Here is a 21,500-nt window from a genome sequence, read left to right as displayed (position 1 = left end):
GAGATTAAAGGTGTATGCCCCCATACCCAACCATCTTTATCCTAAAACTTTATTTCCTATTTCATCCTAATTGGGCAGTGTATTAGAAGTTTAAATTTGCTATTTTCTCTTAGGCTGACAAAACCTGTCCTGACCTCTAGAATCTAATGATTCAAATATTCCTCTGTATTGTGTTCTGAGGTAGGGTCTTACTAGGTACTCAGCTATCCTGAAATTGTTGATCCTCCAACATTAGGCTCCCATGTGTGTATACCACCATACCTATCCTATTTTAAAATGTTTTTGAAAAGCTTTACTGCTTGCTAAAAATCAAAATTTTTATCATTATGTATACAACACTTCAGATCCTCATAACTGTAACTGTCTGAGAGTTTAAAACCTGATGATATTTTTGTCATGGCCCAATAAGCAATTCACGGCAGTGCAAATAATCACTGTTCCATTATACAAAGCAAAATACTGCAATGATGAGTTCTAAATGGACCTTTTTATACCAATTCCAGTGGTTTTCAACTTACCTAATCTTAATGGTTTCCCAAATGTGTAAAGTCTTTTGACTTGTGAAGTAAGGCCTAGACAGTTATATAAAATATACTCATCAGGTAATATAGTGGAGATTCTTTGTAACAGAACTCACTGGAGTTTAGTTTGGTATACACTGTGCATTGGACTTAATCAGATAAATTTAGTTCCCCAGAGAAATGGAAAGCCCTTATTACAAACACCTGTAAGTCTCACACTATATGCTAATTTAACAGTGTTGGAGTAAAAGGCCCATAAGTTCCACTCATCTAAACCACAATCATGTTTTAACATTCCCCGGTCTAAAGCATGGAAAAAAGGATCCTCAACTATAAGACTTTTCAGAGTTAAATAGAAACTTACAAATAATAATACAAATAGGAAGTTCACTTTCTTTAATGTTGTACAAAAAAAGGTATGAATAGAACAAACAATTAATGAACACTGTCACATGTTTACACCACTGTCTAGTTCATATTAATTTTACTCTTTAAACAGTAAGGAGGTGGCAATTTAGGGAACAAGAGGAAACCAAAAATTCTCTACAATTCTTCTTCTGTGTGTGTAAGCTGTGCTCACAGAGACGGCTTTACTTCTGTGTGCAGGAATTCAGTTGTAGATAAAATTGAACCTGAGTTGAAAAAAAAAAAAGTTTATTAAAGACACTACTAATTATACAGTTTCCACCTTAAACAACAAGGAAATTACCTGGCCGTTTCTCCCCTCCTTGAACATGTTTAGCATTTTTATACTAAGACAGCTTACTCTCATCAGTCATGATTATATACTACAGAAGTGCAGCTGAATACGTACCATGAGAAACATTAAGAATGTAAATTTGGTTAATCATGAACTACAAAATTTCCTTGAAGGCATAAAGAGTTGTGACAACTCCTTTGCTCTGTGCATATATATGCTCATGTGCACCTGATACAGCAAGAGGCCTATAGAGTAGAGGAGCAAAAGCCGAAGGGTGGTTAGTAGCAAAGTAAAAAGGCCAATTCTGCACTCACCGAGTGAGTGTCCAAAGACGCTAACACCATGACTAGGGTGCTGTTAAACTAACATGTATTCACCACTTCCAGGTACTATGTTCTAAGTACTTTATGTGTTATCTGACTTGGTCCCCACAGTCCTATGAAGAAACTACCATCCTCATTAGCATATGAAGTATATGGCACACAGTATAAGAGTTTGTCCACAGTTTTACTACCAGCAAGTATTGAGAAGGGCAGGAGAGAAGGCTCAGTAGTTAAAGCACTGGCTGCTCTTCCAGAGGACCCAGGTTCAATTCCCAGTCCAGACATGTCCACTCACAGCTCTCTCTAACTCCAGCTCCAGGGGATTTGACACCCTCACACAGACATGCAGGCAAAACACCAATGCACACAAACAAAAAATAAATCATAAAAAGGTGGGATTCAAATCCAAACATTAACTGCACAATCCACAAGATTTAACTAAAATCAAGTGCGAAAGTTTGAGAGCAAAAGTGTTTGTGTGCACACCTGTGAACACAGGCGCCAGAGGCATCAGACAGTAATGAACTGCCCAGCATGGGTGTCGGGAATTAAACTCAGTGCAAAAGCAGTATACACTCTTAACCAGTAAGCAAGCCATCTCTCCAGTATACAATCCATATTCTTTTCTTCCTTTTGTTGTTTGACACAGGTCTCACTACATAACCCTGGCTGGACCTGAACTCATTATGTGGAGCAGGCTGGCTTTGAACTCATAGTATACTACCATACAAATCCATTTTGAAAATGCATACTCAAGTGGAGCATGGTGGCGCACGCCTTTGATCCCAGAACTCCAAGACAGAGGCAGGTAGATCTCTCTGAGTTCTCAGCCAGCGTGGTCTACAGAGTGAGTTCTAGGACAGCCAGGGCTGTGTAGAGATCCTATTGAAAAACAAAACAATCCCTCTCCCCCCAACAAAATATCCTATTTGCCTCAAAATTCGGACTCCATATAAAATTATAGGACTGTCTCCCATTTGCCAATTCAGGCCTAAGTACAGGAAGTTCCAAAAACAGAAAGAGAATAAACTACACTAAAAGATTTCATTATCTCCATTTTTATATAGACAACCATGTCATATTTTAAATATTGGCTGTTTTACCATCTCTTCTTTGAATGGACTGCAAACTTAACTGTGGAAGACAGCAGATCTGAGGAAGAACCGTTGCATAAGTATCAGAACATCATGCCATAATTTCATTCTTGGGGTACTTTTAGTTGTATTTTATCTATCGATTTCATACAACCTAAGAATACATTGATTGACTGGGCAGTGGTGGTGCACACCTTTAGTCCCAGCACTCGGAGTAGAGGCAGGCAGATCTCTATGAATTCGAGGCCAGACTGGTCTAGTTCCAGAACTGCCAAGGCTACCCAGAGAAACCTTATACCAGAAAGGGGAAAAACAAAACAAACAAACAAACAAAAACCTTCACATGTCTTTATTTTCCTTAAGCCCTAAAATTTGTGAACTATCACTTCTCAAGTGATTCCAAATATTTCTCATTAGACATTTTACATAGTTCTATCAGAAATGTTCAACTTTCCATACCTGCTTAACAGCTGAGGAAGACTAGAAATGATGGGTCCATATCCTGGTGCATTGTCATACAATTCAAACAACGGTGCAGCTACCAGCTTGTAATTTTTCGGTACTGCAAATAAGGCTACAAAAAACAAAAACAACAACAACGTAGTATTCAGTTTCCTTAGTCTTTCGTATGATGTTTACTCCCACTCTGTAACTAATCAATTTTACATTTGGAAAAGCTTTGCTGTGTGTTCACTCATGTAAGCACATGTGAAGGCCAGAGGCTGGCATCAGGGTGTCTTCTCAATTACTTCCCACCTTATGTTTTGAGTCTCAGTGAACCTAGAGCTCACTGTCTGGGCTAGACTAGCTGACCAGAGAACCCCCAGATTCTACCTGTCTCTGCCTAGCGGTCTAGGGTTACAGAGGTGTACCACCATGCTCATCTCTTTACATGGGTGCTGAAGAGCCAAACTCAGGTTCTAAATCTTGCACAGTGAGCACTTTACCTGAACTATCTCCCCAGTCCTGAGAAAAACTTTTAAAGAAAAATCAGTCATTTTGGGTTATCTGTGTCTTCTAGAGATTATGGACATATATTCAAAACTCATCCTCTCAAGAAGAGAAATGCCATAAACAACTTAAAAAGCAAGATGAGAATTGGCCAGGAATTGTAATTTAATTTTTAATTCTCATATAAAACTATTTTAAGAAATGGAGCCAGGTGTTGTGACAGTTCCAGCACTTCAGAGGCTAAGCAGGAAGATCAAGATTTGGAGGCTTGCCTTCCAAGCATGAGGAACAGAGTTCAACCCCCAAAACCCATATGCTGTTTGTGTTTGTAATCCTGGTGCCAGGAAAGTGGAGACAGGCAGACAGCCAGGTTAGCCTAATTGGTGAGCTCAGGTCAATGACAGTATTCCTAAGGATACTCACAGTCAGAGGGGAGGGAGGGAGAAGGAAGTGAGAGAAGGGGCAGGCTGGCAGGCTGGCAGGCAGGTTGAAAATGACTCAGCAGTTAAGAGCAATGCTGTTCTTCCAGAGGACTGGAGTTTAGTTCCCACCCCAGCACTCATGAGTGCACAGACAGACAGACAGGCGCGCGCAAGACACACACACAGACACACACACACACACCTCTACACATAATTAAAACAAATCAAAGGGAAAGATTGATTTGACTGATCTGGAGGCAAGAGCCTGTCTCAATATAAAAGAACAAAAACCAAAAGCCAAGGGTTGGCAGCGAAAGCCTGTCACCTCAGCACTTGAGAGGGAAGGCGTTAGGGTCGAGACTTCAAGGCCAGTCTAGGTTACATGAGATCTCGGGTTGGTTTGTTTTGCTTTTTGGGGAGTGGGACAGGGATGGGATGTTGGGGTGGAACAGTTACTTGTTAAAACATAACAGGCCTGAAGACTTTTTGCCTGAGTGTGATGTGTTTTCAGTCTTACAGTGAACCTAAAGCTATTCAAGGAAAATGGAAAAGACAAGGAGAGAGCTTTGCAAGAGCTCTTAACGCTGTCTTCCAGACAAATAAATGCCTTACCTTTCTCTTGAAGCTGAACCAGAAATAGCTTCTTATGTTCCTTGGGCTTTGTAATATGTGCAGGAATATATGGATACTAAAACAGAAAATGAGAATAACTTGTAGGCTTCAAGCATCACTATTCTTTATACCTCATGTCTTAGTTATCAAGTTCTCCACTATCCTCATATCCTAACTCAGTCTTACTTACTTACTTACACACACATGCCGTGGCTTCATTTGTTCTCTTGTGTACACTGCCCAGCACACTGTGGGCACTACTGTCTGGCTACCCTTCCAGACTCAACACTTACATAACAGACACATCGAGTGCCTTCACACACATGAACTAACAAGCAATAAATCCATCAGTCGTTCAAGTAAACCACTCAAAGAATGTATGACTGGAGAAATTTACAACACAATCAAATTTTGGTTTTAACAAAAGTTGCTGCTGCCATTTTTAAGTGTCACTAAAATACTCTAGAATCCTGATGTGGTCATGCTTACTCCATGAAAACCTGAAAGTCTTTGAGATATTTGACAAGATGCCCTTTGTCCCTTCCTCCTACTCCCCCACCATACACATGGCACATGCTTTAAGAACACAAGATGAGCTAAGTGGAGTTCTCCCAGCTGGACAGAGTCTTAACGGCTGGGTAAGATGCAAATGTTTAGAAAAACTCAGAGATAGAGAGAACTGAAGAAACTACTGCTTGACAACAATTTGACATGGGCGGGGGGCAGGGGAGTTAAGATAGGACTTTTTCCTTCCTTTACCATGTCTGTATTACACAAATCTCTCCTAAGTTCTCCAACAATATATTCAGAAATCTGTTTCCTTTTGGGGTTGTATTTGAGAGCAGAGGACTTACAAAGGGCTGAAAAGAGACATACAGGGAGAGTGGGCTAAAGGCTATGGCTGCCCAAGATCACCCAGTTTGGTGACGCCACACTGACACTGCATCTAGTCAGTCCTTAATCATTACAACAGTCTACTGCTTACGCCATATTCTCTATTCCTCACTGGCACCCAACCAGTACTGAAGTTAGGATAATTACACACCAGCACTACCCCTAAAGTACAAATGAAATGAAGCAACTATCCCAGGTTTTGGAGGTCTACATGAAAACCAGAATATTAACAGTGGAGGGATGAAGAGGTGAGAAGGAGTTCAAACAGCACACCTGAAGAAACACCTCTGCTTCACATTCAACAAATCATGGCCAAAGGAAGTAATTTCCTTCTATTTGCAGCTGCCCCTTTCTGAAAGACTGTTCTCCTCCAGTCCTGGTCCTAACAGCCAGTGTAGTTTCTATGAAGAGACTGAAACAAGGACATGATACACCTTTCCAAAATGACACCCAATGAAAGCAGGCAAGGTGGCTAAAACTAAATAAACACAGCACAGCACTTATATCCTTACTTCCAGGGCCAACCTTGGGCTTCAGTGAGCCATAGTGAGGAGATAAAGGAGGGTATTCAGAAACCAGCCTGGAAGACTCCCGAGTTATCACTGAGCACTTTCCTTCCAATTAGATCAAGGACTGTCCAAGAAACCAAAGCCCATTTAGAATAATTGTTGTATATATCTTTGAAACAGCAACTTCACCATCTGTGTATGAAACTTTGCTTCCTGAAGCCAGGACACAAATGTATTGTGACAATTCTCAGGAACACCAGCGTCCACAGAGCCCTGTGTGCTCGTCCTTAGCTACACGAGGCAGTCAGGAGAGGACAGAACATCTTTTGCTGGCAATATTGTGTAACACTTGACCTGGAACACACTGTTATGAAAAGAAGCTCTCCAATAAAGGACTTTTGATCTGTCCAAAGAATTAAGGTCCAACTTTAAGATGCCGCCTTACTAGCCAATGTATGAAAATCTGAGCATCAATAACATTATCAATCATTATAACAGAATTAATACAGCAAATGTACTTAAGTTCATGTGGTCATAGTGACATAGTAATGAGGTGTTCGTGTCCTCCCCCTCAGATCTTAGGCAGGCATATTTGGAAGTAACAGGAAATGTGCTCCTTGCTCTCATAGTTTCAACTCTGCTTTCCAAAAGCCTCCAAGCTTTTCTGGAGTCTCTAAAGTTTTTCAAGTCACGAAACTGTAGGGAATCCATTCAAGTCCTACCCAAAGGGAGGAGGAGTCCCTGGATTTCCATCTTTCTGACAGACAATTTGGAGATGTTCAACACTGGTTCCTTGACAGCCCTTAGCAGTATTAATCTAGCTGCTCATGGCTACACTAAGATCAATACTATTATGTGGCGCTGTTTGGCTTTGCTCTGGTGTTTCTTCTTGTTGGTGGTTTTTGTTTTATTGAGACAGGGTCTCATGTTGCTGGAGCTGGCCTTGGACTCAGTATATAGCTAAGATTGGCCATGAGCTCCTTAGCTTTCTGCCTCTGCTACCAGAATACTGAGGTTGTAGGTATGTACCACCATGCCCGGCTTTTTATTTATTTTTTAACACGGGCTACTTCTGGTCCCCCTCTCCCTATACTTTGCTACTTCCTGTCTCGCTTCTCAAGCAATCTGTATCCACATCTGTCCTACTCACCCATAATATATCTTTGAAGGATGAATGCATTCTGAAAACTTAAGGAAGGAAAAGCAGCAGCTACTATTTCCTATAGAACCCTATACCCCAGAGTAACCAAATAACTGTGAGGTTGTTTCTCTGTGTATAAGAAATGCATCTCCAATGATTTCATGACTGTAGGAAACCATCATCAAAGAGCTGTTATCACTACAGAAAACAACCAAATAGTATAAAAAGTGTTACATCTCCTTTGAGACAAAGTCTCACCACCGTAAGCACTAGCTGACCTGGCACTTGAGTGCATACCTGGCTAGCCTTGAACTCAGAGATCCACCTGCCTCTGCCACGTAAGTGGCAGGATTTAAACAAGCATGGGCCACCACACCCATCCAGACAGTATGAGACCTGAACAGAAGGACAAACCACATCCTATGGAGGCCAGCATTCAAGATGTCCCAAACATCCAGGTCTTCCAAATTCACACCTTGATGGACTCTCTCCCACTCTCGACCAGAGTGTGACAGATAGAATACAGAAGTGATCATTTACCACTGCCAAGACCAGGAAACTAACTGACCACAGCTTCCCACTAGGGCACTCCCTGACATCATTTCTTAGTCTTTCCAATTACATGCTCTAGGGAAGGTAGCTGTCCTCGGAGGGAGTTCTCCTTTGAAGATGACAAAAAACTCAGGGAAGCTAGTTCTATCAACAACTGGCAAAACCTGAAGACTCCAGTCTACTAGCTAAGAAAGTCTGCATGCATGTGAATTAGGGATTACATCCTTGTCCCGATCTGCTTCATGATGTAGTCCCAGCTAAGAATCTGTGACTTCATGAGGTTCTGAAAACTCCAAGTTAATAAATATCTATTGTCTTAGGCTACTAAATTTGGAGATAGATGAGTATCCCTTATTAGAAAGACACAAGATCAAAGTACTTCCAATTCTGGAGTTTTGTAAACTCTGGAATATTTACACTCATGAGTATCCACAACTTAAAAGTCCAAAATTATAAGATCCAAAACCTTTTCATGTCAACCAAAGCCTCTGGATCTCAGATTTTTGCATTAGAAATGCTCAGCCTGTAATCTGTTACATAGCAGCAACACACTAGCTTACCTTGTTTGCTCATTTGCCCCATTAATGGAGGCCAAATCCAATCAACAGATTTATCAATGTATGGAACATTTAGGAGAAAGAACATGTGTTCCATAATACATGGATTCTATTGGCAATTCAAACACAAGACCACCTATTTTCATTCAAAATGATTTATAGGGTAGGGAAAAAGGGCTAACAACCCTGTAAATGTAAGAAACATGACACTATCCTAATTTAAGCAAATATAAAAACATACAGAAATAATTAGGACAGCCAAGCATGGTGGCTGTATTGGGTGGTTTTGTGTGTCAACTTGACACAAGCTAGTTATCAGAGGAATGAGCCTCAGTTGAGGAAATGCCTCCTTCAGATCCAGCTGTAAGGCACTTTCTCATTTAGTTATCAATGGGAGAGGACCCAGCCCACGGTGGGTGGTGCCACCCCTGGACTGTTGGTCCTGGATTCTATAAGGTGGGCTGAGCAAGCCATGTGAAGCAAGCCAGTAAGCAGCATTCCTCTGTGGGCTCTTGTAGATGTATCCAACCTTATTATTAAATAAGAAACACAGAACCAATGCAAAGAAGAAAGCCAAGAGGTCAGAGCTAAGAGCTAAAACCTTACCCTTCCTCCTGCGGTGGTCCTACCTCTCCGAACCAGAGCTACCCCTGTGTTAAAGTCTTTATATAGAGTTCCTGTCCTGCCTTCTCATTGGTTGTAAACCCAACCACATGACCGCCTCCTCACGGCCTGTCTGTATAGGCCTCCAGGTTTTCCATGATTGGTATTAAGATTAAAGGCATGTGTATCCAATAATGGCTGTATCCCTGAACACACAGAGACTTACCCAGCTCTGGCTACCAAGTGCTGGAATTACAAGCGTACACCACCACTGCCCTGCTTTCCTATGGCTTGCTAATAGCTCTGACCCCCGGGCAACTTTATTTATTAACATACAAATAACATTTTAATACAAATAAAATATCACCATAGGCTTTGCATCAGCTCCTGCCTTTGGGATCCTGCCTTGTTTGAGTTCCTGTCCTAACTTCCTTCAGTGATGAACAGCAATGCTAAAGTGTAAGCCAAATAAACTTTCATCACCTAACTTGCTCTTTGGTCATGGTGTTTCCTCGCAGCAATAGAAACCCTAAGACATGGGCACATGCTTTAAATCACAGCATTTGGGAGGCAGAAGCAGGAGGATTTCTGTAAGCTCAAGGCCAGTCTAATCTACATAGCAAGTTCCAGGACAGCTAGGACTACATAAAGAGACCCAGTCTCAAAAAAAAAAAAAAAAAAAAAGGCAAAAAAATCAGGATATATGAAAATAGTGATTGTATATTTGATGAGATTGCTTTAGTATGATAATGACTGTATTTTCTTATGATGGGAATGCAGCTCAGTGGTAGAATACTTGTATAGCATAGCACAAGGCCCTAGGTCCCATTCCCAGCTTTTATTTATTTATTTTTTTGAAGAAACCTTTTTTCCACACAGCCATTTTTCAAAAGTAGAACTTGTAAAAGCTATTTATCACTTCATCTATTTGAATGTCCTCCAGAGGACCCAGGACTTAGAAGTGTCCTTAAGTACAAGGAAGCAGCTCTGCTTCAGTTTTAAGATAAAACAAGCTATTTACTTAGCTAAGACAGCCAGACTCTCTTCCAATTTACATGCTGGCCTTTTGGCTTTATGTCCACCACCAGTCTCTTGCTGTGATTCCCTGGGAGTCCAGACACTAGGCACCTGCTCTATTAGGAATCCCACACATTCTCTCTCTCACACACACCAAGGTCTTTGGGAATGAGCACTGGGAGAGTCAATGTATTCACACTGTCCCAAACACAGACCACTTTACTAAAGACTCCCTTAAAGAAATTAACTGTGTGCCTGATGTCTTCAGAAGCCAGAAGGGGTATGATCCACTGGAAGTGGAGTTACAGACAGTTGTGAACTACCTTGTGAGTGCTGGGAACTAATTCTGGTCTTCTGCAAGAGCAGCAAGTGCTCTTAACTGCTGAGCCATCCCTCCATCCTTTTACTTTCATTATTTTTAATTATGTGTATGCATGTGTCTGTACACATGGGCACAGGTGCCCACAGAGGTGAGAGGTGTCAGATCCCCTGAGGCTGAAGTTACAGGTAGTTGTGAACCACCTAAGATATATTCTGGGAATGGAACTCTGGTCCTCTACCAGAACAGTGTATGTTCACAACCCCTGAACCACCTCTCTAGTCTCCATTGTCATCTTTTTGTTTGTTTGTTTTTTGTTTTACAAGACAGGGTTTCTCTGTGTATCTTTGGAGCCTGTCCTGGAACTCGCTCTGTAGACCAGGCTGGCCTCGAACTCACAGAGATCCACCTGCTTCTACTTCCCAAGTGCTGGGATTAAAGGCGTGCGCCACCACTGCCTGGCTGCCATCTTTTTATAAAATAAAATCCTTACCTTTTACAATTCACACTAAAATATTCACAATTGAAATGATACCTAGTATTTATTTCAAAATAGTCCATGGTGGTGCACACCTTTAATCCCAGCACTCGGAAGGCAGCAGGAAGATCTCTTGAGTTTGAGGCCAGCCTGGTCACAAAGCAGGTTCCAGGATGTCCAGGACTGTTAGAGAGAGACCCTGTCTGGGGGGACTGGGGCGGGGGAGTCCATGATGAGGACAGGAAGATGCAGCAGCAGCAGCAGGAGGGAGGTAATGAAAAATGTTTCACCATGAATTGCTGTTTAAGGTGAATTTTACTTACTGCAATTCTACTTTTACATATTAAAAAAATTTCATAAGGCCTAGTTCAATTCCCAACACCCCAAAAAAGGAAGAAAACAACAAACAGTATCATCCAGAAAATGTGGTTTACTATCTGTGCACTTCTGTAGTCCCAACACTTTGGAGCTAGAGGTAGGAGAACAGTGCAAGGCCAGACTTCGTGACATAGCGCATTCAATATAAATACACACACAAAACAAAAATAGGAGGAAATGCTGCTTGGTTTGTTAATGTTTCCTATATCTACATTAAGGAGTTAAAAAAGAGAAATTGAAAGTCAAGGTCTACTTTGATCTTTTTTTAATTTTAGAAATTTTCCATTTGTTTTATGGGTGGGGGTTAGTTTCCAGCACCTATGTGGTACCTAAGGACCATCCTCACTCCAGTTCCAGGGGATCCAATCCTCTTTCTTATCTCCTTGGGCATCAAGCACATACACACACACACAGGCAAACACTCATACACATGAAAGGGAAAAGCTGTTTGGATTGTTTTGTTTTGGTTTTGGTTTTTTTTTTGAGACAAGGTTTCTCAGTGTAACAGCCCTGGCTGTCCTGGAACTCTGTGTGTACATCAGTCTGGCTTTGAACTCACAGAAACCTGCCTGCTTCTGTCACCAAGTGCTGGGATTAACGGTGTGCATCATCACTGTCAGCAAGCTGTTTGGTTTTTAAAATGTTTTTCGAATCAAAATTAAGGAAATGAGAAATGGGAAGTCATGGTCTACTTATTTTTCATTTCTAAAAATTTCTACTTATTCAGTGTGTGTGTGTGTGTGTGTGTGTGTGTGTGTGTGTGTGTGTGTGTGTGTGTGTGTGTGTCTATGTCTGTGTATACATGCCACAGCATGCATGTAGAAGTCAGAAAACAATTTAAGAGAATTGATCCTCTGCTCCCATCTTGTGAGTTCCAGGGTTCCAACTCAAGTCCTAAGGCTTGGCATCAAGTACCTTTACCTGCTGAGCCATCTTGCTGGCCCTGATCTTTTTAAAGTCTGGAATTAAGTGAGTTTTCTGCTTAACCAAATGCCTGGTTCACACAACTGAACACTGACCTGAGGAGGTTCAAAATTCGGTCTCCACCAGTTACCAATGCAGTCATCAATGACCCAGTCCTGCAGGACGCCATCTTGACGACCCAGTATCTGTGGAAAGTAGAGTACAGTGAGTAAACTAAATACACACCCGTAAGAATATCTTTCTGTGGTAGAGACTATTTTTAGCCCAGTGATACTCCTAACAGAGACATCAGTCAGCTAGTGTCTTCCTGATAGATCTCTTCTCTGCAATGTATTACCCATTTCAATCTGTCAAGATAGATAAGATTAGTTCAAAATCTATTATCAACCTACTTTAATCCTACATTCAGGAGACAGAGGCAGGAGGATCTCTGTGAGTTCAATCTACATAGCAAGCTCTGGGCTAGCCAGGGCTACATGGTGAGACCCTGTCTCAAAAAATCTGTCCTTTGCTCTGGCTATGCATGGAAAATCAAAGATGACCAGTTAACATCAGCAAAATAGCACACAACAGGTTTTCTAGAATCAACTATCATTTCTACAAATAATCTACCTAAAGTTACAAAAATGTATATATTCCAATCTCACAAAATTCCATTACTAATCTTTGTAATATAACATGAACTCATTTTGATCAAGTTGGATTCAGGCTGGAGAGATGACTCAGTGATTAAGAGCACTGACTGCTCTTTCAGAAGACCTGGATTTGGTTCCCAGCACCCACATGGTGACTCACAACAATCTGTACTTCCAATTCTTGGAATCTATCCCCATCTTTCTGACCTCTGAGGGCACCAGGCACACACGTGGTGTACATACACACATAAACGCAAACAATCATACCATAATGTAAGTAAACTTAAAAGTTACATTCTACCCATTTCACTGGTCAAAAATGGCTCTACGAAGTTCAGAGTAGGAAAGCAATCAACTGTCCTGTTTCACTCACTCCTAACTGGCTACAACACTCAGCTCTTAGTTGTTTTCCCCAATATTTGCCTCTACGTTTAAAGGTATTCTTTTTATTTTTCAATTGTTTTAGAATAGTTTTACATATTAAGAAACCTTTCAAAGATGAGCCAGGAACTCCCCATAATGCCTACACCTTTCCTCTACTGTTACCATCTAATATCAGTATAGCATATCTGTTAAACTAATGAATTAATACTATACCAAAGAAACCCATACAGTTTTCAGTCTCTTTAATTCTGTACCCAATGTCCCATTACAGGCCCAGGATCCCATCTAAGATACAATACATGTGGCCATCACTTTCCCTGAACTGCTCTAGACAGTGTAGTTCTATAGCTTGAGGATCTTGACAGTCTTGAGGAATACTGCTCAGGATTTTGTATAGTATTTCTCAGTGAGACTGAGGTTACAGATTCTGGCAAGGAAGACAAGAAAGGGAAAAGGCCATTCTTATAGCAAGTCAAATCACATCAAAGGCTCCTGCTATCAGTATGACTCTCCATTAATGTGAATCATGATTACTTGGCTGAGGGGATGTTTACCAGATTCACCTCCATCAACTGTAGATTAGAATTTAGGTATTAAAACCATAGTGCTCACTCATGTTCTTCCCTATCACCTTCCCATTATCAGTATCTGATTAAATAAGTATTCAGTATTGAAATTAATGACTACCTTCACAAAAGAACTAGTAAACTATAATTAAATTGGACAACTATCCTCTAGAGTTACTGCTGCATTTCATTTGCTATCAACAGATTTATTCCCACACTATCTGAGAGCTTGGATGTCTTTTCAATTCAAACAGCAATCACTATCCATCTTCACTTTTCTGTATCACACTGCTCTTCTCTGTGCATAGCCCAGCTCACAGCTAGGACACGAGGGTTTTCTTTGGCCTTTCTCCTTCAGGGCTAGACCTTAATGTTCTGATTATTATACCATCTTTCCTACTTTATTCCTTCATCTTGGAAGCAAACTTTCTCTATTGTTTCCTGAGAAAGGTTATAAGAGATAATACAGTTTTGAAATTTCTGCAAATGTTAAGATAATTATTTCTCCCACTGTTGCTTTATAGTTATATTAGAGTGTTCTGGTATACAAATTGTATCCTTTCAGAATTATGAAGGCATGCTTCAGATTTTTGAGTTTCCTGTATTACTTCTGGGAGATCCGAGGCACCGACTTTCTTTTTTAGTTTTATTATTGCACAATGTGTACGTGGCAAGTGTGCAGTGCACATGTGGAGATCAGAGGACAACTTTGTGGAGTCAATTCTTTCCTTCCTCCTGGCTGTGGGTTCTTGAGACAGAACCCTAGTCGCCAGGCTTGTGGCAAGCACCTTTACTCACTGAGCCACCCTGCCAGCCTTGCTAAAGTCTTTCAAATGGCCCCTTGTTTCACAGAGATAGCATCTCCTCTATTACTCAAGAAAATCATAATTTTTGTGACTCATTTAGCTATCCTGGAACTCACTGTGTAGACCAGGCCGACCTTGAACTCACAGAGATCCACTTGCCTCTGCCTCCCGAGTGCTGGGATTAAAGGTGTGCGCCACCACCGCCCGGCGTAGGCCTTATTTTCTTAAAAAGCTTTCTTCACAGGCCAGCAGCGATGCTTGCATGATTATCTGCTCACAAGTAAGGGCAACACAGTGAAATAATGGGCATTGCTAGGGTGCAGGAGTTTTGTAACAGCTATGCTCCTTCTTTAGAAGACTCCAAATAACATCATCTAATTTTTCTTGGACTAGCCACTCTCTTCAGAGCAGAAGTTTGCAGCCTTCTGCACACAGTAACATTCTCTGTTTTACTGTTGTGCTCCACTCCACACAGATGCTCTCAACCCCCTTCACAGCTGGACTCAAAGACTGCTCATTATTTAGGATGAAAGCTTTCATATATTCTCCCCATCTCCTAAACTTTTACAGGTAAGTGTTGGCTAATCCAGTTCTTACAGCCTCAGTCACCAGTCAGTTGCTGCTTAACTGGACCGAATGGAAAAAACAACGTAGACAGATAAATATAACCTTTATAGATTCAAGCAAGCCAGCTCATGGATGGGCTCAGACCCTGGCACCTGGCACCTGCAATTCCTCAGCCTTCCTGTTCTTCAGTGCTGCATTCTGGGCTGCCCTCCTGCTGAGCCAGTTCCTGCTAACTGTCATGGTAAGCTCAAATACCTTCCAGCTCTTTCCAACTTACTGTTACTATTTTATTTACAATTTTGCTAATGTCTCATTTTGCCTTCCTTAAATACTCCTGAATCTGTAGCTTTTAAAAGTTACCTTTCTCTTGACTTGTTGGTAGAGTTTTTAGGAGAACCAGAGGAAATGTGAGTAGGTTTCCTCTGGTTTTTGTGAAAACTCTACCAAAAAAGGCGACTTACCATTATTGTTTCATTTTATTTTATTTAGCAACACGGTCTCATTTTGTGGCCCAGCTGGCACAGAACTCACTATGTAGCCTAAGTGGTCTCAAACTCAAGGTAATCCTTCTGCCTCGGCTTCCCAAGCACTAAAATTAGATACACTTACTTTGCAGAAAATAAATATACTAATAAATAAATTATACTAATACAGGTTTAAGTTATATTTACTAACTACTAACTATTCAAATTAAACTTATTTTCATAAGACATATGAAAACTCAATTATAAAGTCAGTGGCATTCAGATGGAAATAAAATCTTTGAAGTGGTTAAACAGAAAAATACCTCTGTCATTAAGCGTTTTAGTCCTTCAACTTCATCTTCTCCTGGGTTAAGTTCACCACCAGGTCTGTAAAAAGGTTAAGAATTTCAGCTTTCAATTTAATACAATTTGGGGATAACAGCAAGAACACAATAATCATTGTTTCCATCAAATAACTCAGTAAGACCCATTTCAGTACCATTCAATAGGCAATTAAACAAGGACCAAAGACAGGAGATGTGCTGTAAAAAGTTCACATAATGTTAAGTACCAGACCATCGTATACAATTCTAGTTTTAAACAGAAAAACCAATATATATAAAATAAACGCAATCACTGGCCAGCAGTCCACCACAGAAAAGTCCAGAGAACAGACTACATTCTTTAGGTCTGTGGAACGGTGCATTTTTCAAAAATATTAATTTAGTTTTGAGGCCTTTCTTTTTGGCACAATCTTATCAGTGGGCAAGTAAATATTTAAAGAGTTATGGGCTCAAGTGATTAAACTACATGAAAACAACCGCACTAAGTAATGTTATCATCTGGTCGAGAAACTGAGCTGGGATTGATCTAGTTCAAGGATATCAACAATATATAAAAACATGCAGATTTCTACTTTGGAAAGGAAATAAGCACTACACCGCAGAAAAACCATGACTGTTTTCTTTCAAGACTCTTTCACAGTATTTGTTTAAATAAATAAGGGCTAAAATTGTGTTTCAAGCTGCATTATATTACAAGTTGTCTTGCTGTTAATTTCTAACACTACTTACAACTTGAAGAAAGTTGTTCCCAGCTGTAGCAGTAACACATGGGGTAGCCGGTGCTCGTGTACAATCAGAACCCCTTCTACAGTCCTTCTCATCCCAATTTTATCAAATTCCTCCCGCATGCGCTGAAATCTGGCCGCAACAGAGCTGTCCTTCTCGTAGAGGGGTTCCTTTGTACCAAAGGTATAATTGGTAAGCGGGTACCTGTGAACCAAAGACAAGCATTTAGCATGAGAACAAATGGTCTCATTTACCAGGACAGTTCAAAACAATTGGCCCAAGGCTTCCTAACCAGCTACGAGACAGCAAAGATCAGAATACTACAGCTGTCTGGACTCTTGAAGCCAGAACTTCCACAAGTCAAACACAGACAGCGCTGTCCTAAGGTTCCTGAAATGCTTATTGAAGTGGATGTCCATACTGGTTTACGATTATTTCATGACACTAATACCAAATGACCAACCTGGTTCTTCTAATTAACCTAGTTATAATTTCTTTTAACTAACTGGCACTAACAGCTAATTTCTTTTCTCATATATGCTGAGCTACCACTGTCTAGCAATATCTCTCTTGCTTTCTTTTTTTTCTTTTTTTTGGTTTTTCGAGACAGGGTTTCTCTGTGTAGCTTTGCGCCTTTTCCTGAAACTCACTTGGTAGCCCAGGCTGGCCTCGAACTCACAGAGATCCGCCTGGCTCTGCCTCCCGAGTGCTGGGATTAAAGGCGTGCGCCACCACCACCCGGCTAAAAATGTGTATCCAGGCTGACCTCGAACTCATGATCCTCCTGCCTCTGCCTCCTTCAGCAAATCCTACTGGTGTGCGCCACCACAACCGGCTTGCTTTCTTAATTTAAAAAAAATGTGGTTTTGTACACGTATACATATGGTGTTCTATGACACATGTACAGAGTTCAGAGGATAACTTGTGGGTTCTGGGGATTCAACTCACACCATCAGTCTTGGTAGTAAGCACCTTACCTGAAGAATCACCTCACTGGTCCCTCTCCAATTATTTTGTTTCTCCCAGGAAGCAATAATCAGATTTTTTTCTAGTTCCTTTACAGATCAACTTTTCTTCTTCTGGCTTGCTTGTTTTTTGAAACAGAGTTGGCCTGGAACTCACTTGGTAGACCAGGCCGGGCTTGACCACAGATACCAGCCTGCCCTTCCCTCCCAAGTGCTGGGATACACCACCACAGTGGCTTAGACCTGTTCTTTTTCCCTCTGAGCCTACTTAAGACTTCTCCATTTACCCTACCAATATGCTTACTCTTCCCACCCACAGCTAAGTTGAATACCCTCTTTTCCCTATTTCAAAAGATGATTTAAAGTGTTAAAAACTTCATCTTGCTTAGTAAAGAACAAATTTTCCTTAAAGTTTAAAATCCACATTTATTTTATCACACATTCTACCTTGCTGCCCTTTGATTACAGTTTTTTTTTCAGAAAGAATGTTTTGATTGAACATGGATAATCCCAAAGTATCTCATCTATCAAAAAAAAAGTGCTTATCAAGCATGAGGACCTCAAGTCAATCCCCAGAACCCACCCAAAACAGACAAAACCCAACCAGCACCAAATAAACCAAATCTGAGCATGGTAGCCCCACAAGATCCCATGGCAGATCCCATGAGAGAGATCCTATTCTCAAACAAGGTGGAAAGTAAGAACTGACACCTGAGACTGTCCTGACTTCCACACGTGTGCTGGGGCACAGGCACACCCATACAGTCACAAATACTGCAAACACACACACACACACACACACACACACACACACACACACACACACACACACACCCCACATACACACAAGTGCACACATCTGCATGAATGCATATAGCATACATATGCAACATAGACAAAACTCTTGATATTAATAAGACAACTACATACTCTCTGCAGTTGTTCTTGAGAAGGGAAATCAAGGTAACCAAAAGAAAAAGATTAATTCCAAAAGTCAAATTCTAAGCATAAACAAAGTAACTCTAAAATAATGAAAATATACCATTTTCAGGGGTCTTTAAAGATTACATATAGTTTTGCAGTAGATCTAATAACCATCATTATTAGGGAAAAGTTACTACATGTAGCTTTGTGCACTACACAATGCTTTACATGTGTTAACATTTGGTTTTCCACCTGCATTAGAAAGAATTAAGCCAGGTGGTGGTGGCACACACCTTTAATCCCAGCACTCGGGAGGCAGAGCCAGGCGGATCTCTGTAAGTTCGAGGCCAGCCTGGCCTTCCAAGTGAGTTCCAGGAAAGGCACAAAGCTGCCCAGAGAAACCCTGTCTCAAAAAACCAAAAGAAAAAGAAAAAAGAAAGAATTAAGACCAACTACAATACATTTCTGTTGCAAGGGCTATCTCCTACATCACAAGATATCAGCGGAAGGAAACGTTAGCATTTCGAAGGCTGTGAAATCTGAGCACTAGCCGACACAGAGCATATTCTCCACATCATACTGTGGGCATTTCAAAGCACAGTACACATCTGAACACCTAGCCATGTGTATGCACACTGTGTTACAAAAGCACCCAACCAGGTTTCCCTAAATGGAAACATACTGCAGAAACAAAGATTTACCATTTAATAGATAGTTCACCCTCGAGAACTCAAGTTCACAGCAATTTATTTCTCAACACTGCATTTACACAGGAAGTGAAAAGTAACATGATCACCTATAAAACATCTCTGAAAACACATCTATTTCAACAATTCTACACACAGTCGCCTGATGTACACTGATCCAGGAATCAAGAAAAGTATATATACTTTTGGAGGTGCTTGGAGATGAATCTGGGGTCTGTGCACACTAGGCAAACTCTCTACCAGTTGGCAAAACCCTCCCATGCTCGTTCATTTTTTTAAAGAGCACTTGCCTTCTCCACTTCACAGGAATCGTTTGTTTTTCGAGACAGGGTTTCTCTATAGCTTTGGAGCCTGTCCTGGAACTCACCCTGTAGACCAGGCTGGTCTTGAACTCACAAAGATCTGCCTGCCTCTGCCTCCCGAGTGCTTGGATTAAAGGTGTGCGCCACCACCCGCCCAGCTCACAGGAATCTTTTTTTTGGTTTTTTTTTTGAGACAGGGTTTCTCTGTGTAGCTTTGCGCTGTTTCTGGATCTTGCTCTGTAGACCAGGCTGGCCTTGAACTCAGAGATCCTCCTACCTCTGCCTCCCGAGTGCTGGGATTAAAGGGGTGAGCCACCACCACTGGCTGACTCATAGGAATCTTATAAGCATTTATGTGACAGGAAATTGAAGTGCTACTATGTATTTTGGTACAAAAGTTAATTTGCATAGACACAACTATCAGCTATTTCCAGATTTTTATTTTTTATTTTTTGGTTTTTTAAGACAGGGTTTCTCTGTGTAGCTTTGCGCCCTTCCTGGGACTCATTTGGTAGCCCAAGCTGGCCTCGAACTCACAGAGATCCACCTGCCTCTGCCTCCCAAGTGCTGAGATTAAAGGCGTGCGCCACCACCGCCTGGCTATTTCCAGATTTTATAAACCTCATATTTTGTTACCAAGACAAAACTAGTTTTGCCAAAAACAATAACAGTAATCTTTCTTTTTTCTCTTTCCCTTTTTTTTTTGGTTTTTCGAAATAGGGTTTCTCTGTGAAACAGTCCTGGCTGTCCTCCAACTCACTCCTTAGACCAGGCTGGCCTCAAACTCACTGAGATACAGCATGCGCCACCACCGCCAAGCAGTAATCTTTTCAATTTCATATGTCACATTTGATTTTAGAAGTAAAAGTTCATTTATTTGAATATGAAAGTGAGAAACACTACGATGACTTACCTAAACACCACTACCAGCAAAGTCTTGCACTTTTTAAACAAACAACCAGCCTAAACTGGCCACTTTCTTCCATTAGAATCAGCTCCACACTGGGCAGTGGGATGCCAAATACTGAGTAAGCTATATCCCAATCTCAATTTCTTGCTACAGCAAAACTTGGTTTGAGAGAGAACTCGAAAAGCAATGATTTGCTTAAGAGAAAGGTGTGTTGAAAACCAAACCAGCCCACAAATAGGCTCTCTGGGCAACACGAAAGAACACCAGACAGAGTGTGTACTCTCAATCTAGGTCTACTGCGTGCCTGCGATGATAATGTCACTTCGGTAGACAAGACATGCGAATGCAAGAGATAGACCGGACAGCACGAAAATGAATAAAATGTGGTCACTTGATGGAATACTACACAACATTTAAAGAAAAAAACCTAGGCCGTTAGAGGTAAATCTGGAAAACTTACTGTAAAAGAAATGTACACTCTACAAAAATTATAGTTATTCATTCAAATAAAAACAAATACATGTGCAATGAAAACACCAACAATGGATTGAAAGAACATACACATTATGATTAATTCAAAGCAAACGTGGCTTTTAACCATGACTGAATAAAGGGAAAGGGGAAAAAGTCTCTCCTCAAACACAGGAAAACTGCCAAATCGGGGGCAGGAAAGAGGTCTGGGAGAGAAGAAAGCGCGCATCGCGGAAGGGCCACCCCGCATCCGGGGTGAGGGAGGGCGCTCGGGAGGGGTTTGCCCGCCGGGGCCTCGCCGAACTTACAGGTTAATGGTGCGCTCCAGGGTGAGGGGCTTGGTCTGCTGGATGTACTTGTTGCCGAACTGGTTGACCCCTCGGGGCCAGCCCGTCTGCGAGCGATTCGGCGGCACCACAGACATGCTGAACAGCTCCGACACTGGCGACGTGCAGGAAGCGGGGGCCAGGGAAGACGTCCGCGGGGCGGACAGCGGTTATCTGCGTCCCGCTCAGCACCCGCCGCCCGCCATTAACAGTCGAGAGCAAGAGGAGGCGAATGCACATCGGAAGTGAATGGCTCTGGCGGCAGGAAGTAGAGAGGCATTCCTCCGCGACCATTCGGCCAATTGCTAGCAAGATGGCGCAGTATGTTGATCTTTCATTGGTTAATTTTGTATAGGTCCAGCCTCTTTATTTTTTGGTGCCTTCCCACTGGGTGATGCTGGGACTAAG

At 41.4% G+C, this 21,500-nt stretch overlaps 1 protein-coding gene across 1 annotated transcript; it reads right to left on the bottom strand.

The window, feature by feature from the left end:
* Positions 1-902: 902 nt before the first annotated feature.
* Positions 903-21,336, bottom strand: Nudt21 (nudix hydrolase 21). The gene is made up of 7 exons (XM_052728775.1): positions 21,075-21,336; positions 16,491-16,691; positions 15,741-15,804; positions 12,091-12,180; positions 4,624-4,699; positions 3,098-3,212; positions 903-1,153 (listed from the first exon to the last, which is right to left on the bottom strand). The coding sequence occupies exons 1-7, from the start codon at positions 21,188-21,190 to the stop codon at positions 1,132-1,134; spliced, it is 684 nt and encodes a 227-aa protein (XP_052584735.1). The 5' UTR covers positions 21,191-21,336; the 3' UTR covers positions 903-1,131.
* Positions 21,337-21,500: the final 164 nt, after the last annotated feature.

This window comes from Peromyscus californicus, unplaced genomic scaffold (genome assembly GCF_007827085.1).
Source record: "Peromyscus californicus insignis strain IS unplaced genomic scaffold, ASM782708v3 Scaffold_8__1_contigs__length_139910024, whole genome shotgun sequence".
Taxonomy (NCBI): Eukaryota; Metazoa; Chordata; class Mammalia; order Rodentia; family Cricetidae; genus Peromyscus; species Peromyscus californicus.
Note: the sequence above shows the minus strand (reverse complement) of the source record. Positions and strands in the feature narration are given on the sequence as shown.

Bases quoted from the DNA above. Each gene is read 5' to 3' on its own strand.
- Nudt21 (XM_052728775.1), bottom strand. From the start codon at position 21,190: ATGTCTGTGGTGCCGCCGAATCGCTCGCAGACGGGCTGGCCCCGAGGG. The intron at 3,213-4,623 runs GTAAGGCATTTA...TGTTTTTTGTAG, and splicing joins GGTTCAGCTTCAAGAGAAAG to CCTTATTTGCAGTACCGAAA. The intron at 1,154-3,097 runs GTATGGAAAGTT...TTTTCAACTCAG, and splicing joins CTTCCTCAGCTGTTAAGCAG to GTTCAATTTTATCTACAACT.